General features: G+C 41.7%; 1 protein-coding gene across 1 annotated transcript; it reads right to left on the reverse strand.

The window, feature by feature from the left end:
• Positions 1–591: 591 nt before the first annotated feature.
• On the reverse strand, positions 592–4997 carry LOC127760004 (zinc finger CCCH domain-containing protein 12). Its single transcript, XM_052284211.1, has 7 exons — positions 4684–4997; positions 3970–4130; positions 3534–3596; positions 2933–3052; positions 2542–2838; positions 1466–1792; positions 592–988 (listed from the first exon to the last, which is right to left on the reverse strand). Exons 1-7 carry the CDS (start codon positions 4838–4840, stop codon positions 806–808), a joined length of 1308 nt encoding a protein of 435 aa, XP_052140171.1. The 5' UTR covers positions 4841–4997; the 3' UTR covers positions 592–805.
• Between the last annotated feature and the right edge of the window lie 3353 nt (positions 4998–8350).

Below are 8350 nucleotides of genomic sequence, written 5' to 3' on the forward strand. Positions count from 1 at the left end.
TTTCTTAAAAATATTTGGAGGAACGTCTGTCACTCCTCTTATAAAATAAACTCGAGATAGAATGTGTCTTCTAGTCCCCCCCTTCGTCCCATAATATAATTTTTTTATCGGATAAGACACATCCTATTACTTTATATATATATTTTTTCTTTTATTTTGTTACCGAGGGAGTATCTCCTCAGAGAGATTTTACAACCTGTAGTTTTGAACTTTTGACCTGAAGTAGGCAGGTGCTTACGCATGCTTTACCACGAGAAACTTGGTTGGACCAGGTTCGGCACCTTATCATGCCAGCATTAATTTTGGTCGTTGGAAGGAAGCTGCATGTTTTTACTTGTGAACAGAAAACAATGATTGTGACGTGACGGCCAGATTCAGTTGCACTGCACCGCCTTTTGTTGTCCATTTTAACTTCACCATGCTAAAATACACCTCCGGAATAGAGCTCTCAACTAATCCATGCAATTATACAACATGTAATGCAGATAAAAAGGATGATCATCTGATTGAGTTCGTCCACAGGCCACAGTACCTTGCAACCTGACATGAATGCACATTTGAAATGAAACAACACCGCAGTGCAAAGCAGGCTGAAAACAAGAAAGTTTTAAACGTCATTTCGCTTCCCAAAGATCTGCATTAACAAAAAATAAACTGTACATCTCCGGTAGCAACTCAATTTACAGAACTTTGATTCCGGGGAGTTAGGAGGGGGTGGCAACATTCACACAGCGCCTGAGACGGGCGTGCGATGGACTTTTTTATACATCACGGTGGTTTGGGTCACAACTGCCAGGACGCCGCCTTAGGAAGTGTACGCGGATGCGGATGGGGATTGCACGAGACGCCGAACCATAGGTACATTAGTTGAAGCAGAGCCGTAGGCATACACTCCCATTGGAGGAGCCATCGTTGGATGGTCAAATTTGCAATTCGCACCGAACTTGCAGATGCCATAGCGAGAATAGAACTTGCACAGTTCTTCTCCCTGAAAATCTCGAAACAGCCGTGCCATAGTCAATCATTAGGTGTTATAGGAACAATCAAAGGTTTTTTCAAGTGTTAATCTTCATACTAATATATACAGTGGGTACTCTTTATCTACTGCCGTGGAACTGTCATATTTGATTATGAAATTTTAGCTCTAGAAAATATTTGATCATCAATGTCAAGACTTTATGACCTTGCAAAATACATTTCCTAATTGAGAACAGGGTAAAATTATGAACTATGCCTCTGAACCTTCATACACAGGCAGCACATTTTTTGTTGTAAAATTCATCTTAATATCAGCGGAAGACTGGACCAGAGAAAGAAAAAGTTAAGACGGGCATATACTCTTGATCCTCTAAAAGAGATGAGGCGGTACAATGATCAACCATGAACATTAAAGTGATAAGTGGAACATGAGAACACAAATAATTGTCACTGGAACATAAGTACAAAAAGGTTTGTAGTAACTTACCGGACGTAGTGGAAGACCCACTGGACTCAAGACACAATCTGGAGTAGGCATTGATCGCACCCGGGGATGATGGAACTTGCACACCGCACCAAATTTACAGTCTCCAGTCTTCATGTAGTATTGACATTCTGGTTGATCAGGTCTCTCAGGAAATACATTCTCTCTCTGCAATGCATATTGAGGTACAGGATATGAACTAGATCTGTAGGGTGACAACATTCCCTGATTGCCTGCACTGGCATCAACTTGCTGAGAAGTTCCATAGGTTTGTTGAGCCCCTGGGGACTGCAGTCGACTCTCAGAAGATGAAACAGGCATCATTTGGCCCTTGAAAAGCAAAATCACAAAAAATCAACTTTAGTATGACTCCAGCAATTGGTGTAAGAGTGGATTCCAATGTTATAGCTTTTCACTTTCAAAAAATAAATATTAGTGTTCTAAACAAATCAGAGGATATAAACTGTAGCAGCCAAACTTAAATTGTAGGGCAAGCTGCAGTCAACGGATCTACAAAGGATTATTAATCAATTAGAAATACCATAGCACACAATAATCCCATTTATACAGAAACAAAACCACAAAGAACATTTAGTTCAGTAGCAGCCAAACTTAAATTGTAGGGCAAGCTGCAGTCAATGGATCTACAAAGGATTATTAATCAATTAGAAACACCATAGCACACAACAATGCCATTTATACAGAAACAAAACCACAAATAACATTAGTTCATGCCCAAAAGAGAACTATTCAGCAATCATCACATAGTTCTTTCCATTGAATAAATCACTTCATACCTAGTTAAATGAGAGAAACCATCATTGTAGGAAGTGGGATTTGATATGCAACATTACTAGTGGCCTGTGGAGTCAGTATAGTTCTGATGAAGATCACAACTAAAGTTAATAATGGTATATTTTTGCAATTCAGTTTTATATTTTAACAGGGTCGAGAGCAATTAAAGATCAACCCAGATTGTTAGGAAATTAACAGAGCATGAAAGCCAACGTAAACAATCCATGATTGGGAAAATCACGTCTCCACTATATGTCTATGACTGTGAGAAGAAATGATCTTACAGTATATGAGTTCCAGCTTGGTACTTGAACAAGACCTTGCGGTACAATCATCGGTGCATAATTTGAGGGATTCTGCCATCTAGGGCTTGGAATAAAAGAACCTCTTGGAAAAGCCCAGCTAGCCATTGTTCCAGTATAAGAAGGTGGACCCGCGGTTGCAGAGGAATGTACAGAAGGATAAATAGGTGAACCACGTGAAGAAGCCATAGCATTGAAAAGTTCTGGATGGTGAAATTTACATGTATTCCCATATTTACACTGTCCTGTTTTTAAGTAATATGCACACTCCTTTTCACTCTACAGAAGCAAACAGACTTCACTTCAGTACATCAAAGAGAAGAAACTATAAAAAGGAAGGGCAGATGATGTGCTGCAGCAATAAACTACAAACCGGTCGGAGTGGATATCCTAATGTGTTTAGCTGCACCCTCCCTGCAATTCCAGCTTTTTCTCTGGGATGATGGAATTTGCATGTAGGCCCAAACTTGCATGTTCCAGTCTTCAGATAATACTGAACAGAAAATTTTGAGAAATTATTTCATTTCAACACCTGTCCAACTTAATAAAAAACTACACCACTCTAAATTGCATAATGTCAACTCTAGAAACATAGACAAACAAAAACAGCTAGTTTCCTTACACAAGGACAATCTGCAATTGTGTGATTATAATTTGGAGAAAACTGAAGCTAGTCTAGCTGTTCTGTTGTTGCTGCATGAATGCACAACTAATGCATGTAATTCTTGTCTGGTTTCCGTTTTCACATGAAGAAGAAAGAATAAAGATTAAGTCTAGGGATCTAGGCTCTCACATGAACTTCAACCTTTTGTCAACCTATGGTGCACAAATTCAATACCTCCTTTCTAGCTACATGTTTTTTCAAAGCATATACGATCAGACAAACCATTTCTTGTCACAGAATGCATATGCAGTAGATTGCTAGCCATTGTTAACTAATAAACCCTGGCCTGAGTTCAAGTAACCATAATTACCTGACATTCTGGTTGCCCCATCCTCTCAGGGTATTCTCCTTTCATTCTGGCAGAGGCAATAGCCTAACATTAAACAGATCCAATCTAACTTGAGAATAAAAACATGAGGTATGAAGAAAAGATAAAACGATCAGAATTGAATATAAGATATAATTTACAGAAAAATGGTAGTCACTAATTTAAATCTGTAATGCATCACTCGGCCTATGCCTGCTGGTGGCAATTGTCCAAAGGAGAATGGGTCTCTGCTTATCATGAAACATGGGTTACATTACATATAGCTGAACATGCTCCATTGCGTAGTCCTTCCCCAGTTTCAGCCTATTCTTCTAAACTACAACCTAATGATGACATCCTGACTGAGATTACCCCATGAATCAGTGTGATAAGAAACAATAATGCTACATAAGAACAGTTGGGTCAAGTATCTATTCACCAGATTCCTATCCTGAGGATGATTGAACCTGCAGCTCATACCGAACCTGCACAATCCAGTCCTGAGGTAGTAAGTGCAGTCCGGTTCTCCGGACCGCTCAGGATATGGTCCAGGTTGCATAGTGCCACTGCCGCTCATGGTCATCTGCTGCCACATACCCTCTGCAACCAACATTGCACACACCACATGAAACAAAAATCCAAGACCAACAAGCACACAAGACGAAATTTGTTCGGCGTCGATAAGGTCACGCTATAAAACTACCCACATTTCACCAGCAACGGCACAAACACAATAAACAGACCCAAACACCACTTGATTCGCTAATATCTCACTTGTGGTAGTAACGAAAATTCTACAATAGCATCCACTCATTCTAGATGTATCACAGGTTAAACATGAAATTGTAAAAAAAAAAAAAGGATAGCTGATAAGCACATCACTGTCTAACCAGAATGAGTCACACCACGAAAACCTCACTTACGCGCCTACAAGGAGTAGTTTCCGTTGCAATATGATTCGATGGATTATTATTACTCCGTGATTCATAACAAAAATACCAGCGGAGTAGCTGCTAGTTAAATCCATGAGAAAAATCACGAAACACTACGCACCGGAGAGCTAAACCTACTCAGAATTAATCCCCTCCAAACCCCAATTCCACCGACCGACCAATCAAGCGCGCAGGGTAAAAAGCGCAGGAGAAATCCAAACCTCCATAGAGAGCGGCGGGGTCGTGGGAAGGCTCGTCCGTGGCGGGGAGCTGCGAGGGAGGGGGGGGAGGAGGAGGAGGAGGAGGAGGCGTGGGGGCGGCGGCGGAGGCCGTCACCGTCACCACCGCTGGAGCGGAGGCCCTTCCGGCGTCGTCCATCGGCGGCGAGCTGCGGCGCGGGCCATCACGCGATCGCGGCGGCGGCGGCGGCGACGCGGGATGCCATCCTCGGAGCTCCGGCGACGGGCGGTGGCGGTGGCGGTGGAGGTGGGGGGCGAGTGATCGGTGGCGCGGCGGTGAGGAGGTGGAGGGCGCCCTTTGCCTGCCTTGCCCCTTGTATTTATTCCTCTCTCTCTAGCTTCTCTCTCTCCTGTCTTTGGTGCGCGCGTGCTACGTGCACTCGCGCGGTGGCGGTCCGTGCTTGCGTGGCATGGGCGTAGATACTACTCTCTCCGTTCCAATTTAAATACAGGCTATAATTTTTCGTGCTAAATTTTGATCGCTCGTTTTATTTAAAAGTTTTAAAAAATAAAAACAGAAGTCACGCATAAAGTACTATTCATATTTTATCATCTAATAACAATAAAAATACTAATTATAAAAAAAATTAAATAAGACGCAAGATTAAATTTAATGGTTGTACTTATAATAGGACGGAGTTAGTAAGTAGAGCTCTACGTTTAAAAATTTCTGGTCTTTGTAAGGACATGAAAGAGCTAGAGCTCTCCTTTGCTTAAAAAAGATGGCTTGGGAGTTAAAAAAAAACTATAGAGAAAGCACAATGCATGACGCATGAAAAAAACTATAGCGATGCATTCTTTTCATTTTAATATGATAGTCACAGTAAATAATGTGAGTAATATGCTCACTTCGGGCGTCACGACATTTTGTCCCCTTACTAGTCAATAATATAGTGAAATGTTTCCGGTCACGGTCTTTTCGGCGTATTTGTCGGATTGTTTGCTCAATGCTCAGGAAAATATGTTTTCTTTAATAAAGAAAGCTTTCTTCTATTGCTTAGATGACTAAATTGAAACTATGTGTTTACTTTATTTCTTAAAATATTAATTTATTAATGTAGTTAGTAGGTGATCCGCTCAATAATCTAAATCAGATTAGACCTCAATAAAAACTTAAATATAAATGGATGGATGAAAACTATGCATGTACATTTCTTGTAATTACTTTCATAATAATATTATTATAGTTTTAGATATTAGTAGTCAAGTTGCAGTTGGAACTTGCGAGCGCTTATGTCCTTATTAATGTCCAAAACAACATCTATTTGTAACAGAAGGGAATATAAAAAAATGGCACAAAAAAAACTAAAACAAATTCCATTGAATTAATTTTCAATAATAAATAGAATGAATGTACATGAATATTTTATATTAACCTACATATTCTAAAATATAAATGTTAAAAATTACTTGGGAAATTTTGTATCAGCCATATTTCAAACCAAATGTAGTTTTACCAGATAAATAAAGAATTAAGCAGCCATATCATCTCGTCTATAGTTGATCATTAATCACAACACTTATTAACTATAAAAATAATTTATGGGTGCACTTCTAATAGCGACTTAAAAGCAATTGCTGAAAAATAAATTATGACAAAAAATATAAAAAAATAACTCTAAAATTAAATTTTATTTGTTCCGTTGTAGAGTAAGGGTGTGTTTAGTTTACGCCAAAATTAGAAATTTGGTTGAAATTGAAACGATGTGATGAGGTTGGAAATTTGAAGAAAAAATTTGGATATACACTCGGCCTAAACAATGGAGAAATTGCTTTGTCGAATGCCAAACGAATTGGACGCATGGTGCACCTAGCAATTCCGCGCTGATGCTCGTGTGTATGCGTGCCAGTGTGCGGGGGAGTTGGCCCCTGTTTTTTTTTTTTTTCGCTCCTACGCTCGGCTCGCCATATGTGCATTTGGGCCTTCTTTTTGTTCGGGTGTGAATTGTGAGGAGAGGAGCAAGAGCGTGGGAGTGGAGTGACCTCAGCCAGTCGTTTCGGCTTCCTTTTCCCTCAAATTTTTTTTCTCTCTTTTTCCCCCTTTTATTTGTCCCCTCCTTTTCTTTTTTTAAATTTTTTTCCTCCAATTCGATACGTATCTTTTCTTTTTCCAAATCTTCGTGCTCACCGACCACTTGTTTTTTCCTCCCCGTACGACGAATCGAGCGATTTTTGGAGGGCTCTGGTCCCTCTCGCCGTCGTCCTCCCCTTCCCCATCCCGTCCGGCTTCCAGATGAAGCAAAAGCAATTTGCACCGGTGCGCGTGTGTGTGTTCATGCGTGGGCATGGACCAATCTACGTATACAATGCTACAGTTGATGAGCGCCAATATTGCGCCGTACCACTACAGTGGTGGACAACTGTGGTGTTGGCTGTGTGCTTGGGCATTTCTTCTCCAAGCAAAAGGCAAAAGCTATGTACATTTATGCATCGAACTTTATAACAATAAAAATAATACTAATACTAACATCATGCACAAAACTTTATGGTATACTGACCATTAATTGTACTTAGAAAATTTATCTCACTAGGTGAGTGAGTGAGATGAGCCAGCCCAGTGGATCCCACGAATCAATTACCAATAAAATGGGCCATGGGCTTGGCCCGATTACCACATCTAAAACGGGGGGAAAAGCCGGAGAACACGTGCTGGGCCCAGTGGCTTTGTGGCAGGCCATTAGATGGGTGCACATGGGCTCAGTCACATCGGAAACCAACTAGTTGGGGCCAATATTCTCTTGTCTGGGCGTAGTTGGGCCACTGTTATACTGTTTGGGCCTTAGACTCAACAATAGTAAAGCAGCCATACGCTCAGCCAAGAGCCCAAGAGTACAAGTGATTGGGGTGAGTACGAAACAACGCTCCAAAACTCCCTTTGTGATTCGGTCACGCCTCACGCCATCGCAGCCCGGAGCACAAGCTGCAGCACCGCACACGCATGTTGAAACTGTTTTTTTTTTGCCTTGCAAAAATTCCGGGAATCCGCCGTGTGAGCTCCCGCCCGAAAACGAGGAGGAAAACCTTGTGCGGCCGTGCCACCGGTGCTGGCTGAAGTGAACAGATTTTGGACGAGAGGCATATCACACTGCAAGAACGCACACGGCTCAGGAAGTCAGGATCCGATTCGATTCGACCACGCGGATGCCGGATTGAGATCGGGTGCGACTGCACCTTTGGACTGCATGCATTTTCAGCCATTTATTTTTGTGATCAACAGTCCAGATCAACTGTTACAGTACCCTGAACAATATTTTATGGTTTGGTACTTTTGCTACAGTAACCGACCTAATCCTTACCGTTGGATCTAGCAGCTACAACTGTTTAAGTTGCAATCCATACTACTACTGCATTTGATCCGGATCCATCGAGGGCACCCTGCTCCTCTTCCTCTCCCCGTGTCGCGCTGCCACGCTGCAGCCTTTTGTGCAACCGAATTTTGAGCTTTTGGCGATACCCAAAAGCGAGCCAAATCGTCGTGGCCATGATGAGGAGTGCTACAAGCGAAAAAGCGTCGCGCTTTCTAGTCAAAACTCATCACATGAAGGAGAGAGATTTGAGCGTCCTCGCAGCCGAATACCACGTGAGATTGTGTGTGGTCGTACGTGCCATCATGAGTCTGAGCGTACTCATCCACTGAGATGTGGACCAA

The sequence above is a fragment of the Oryza glaberrima genome, chromosome 1 (genome assembly GCF_000147395.1).
Source record: "Oryza glaberrima chromosome 1, OglaRS2, whole genome shotgun sequence".
NCBI classification, from domain to species: domain Eukaryota; kingdom Viridiplantae; phylum Streptophyta; class Magnoliopsida; order Poales; family Poaceae; genus Oryza; species Oryza glaberrima.

Excerpts from the sequence above, each read along its gene's own strand:
- LOC127760004 (XM_052284211.1), bottom strand. The coding sequence starts at position 4,840 with ATGGACGACGCCGGAAGGGCCTCCGCTCCAGCGGTGGTGACGGTGACG. Across the intron at positions 2,839-2,932 it reads TAGGATATCCACTCCGACCG|AGTGAAAAGGAGTGTGCATA; the intron begins GTTTGTAGTTTA and ends TTGCTTCTGTAG. Across the intron at positions 989-1,465 it reads TGGGTCTTCCACTACGTCCG|GGAGAAGAACTGTGCAAGTT; the intron begins GTAAGTTACTAC and ends CGAGATTTTCAG.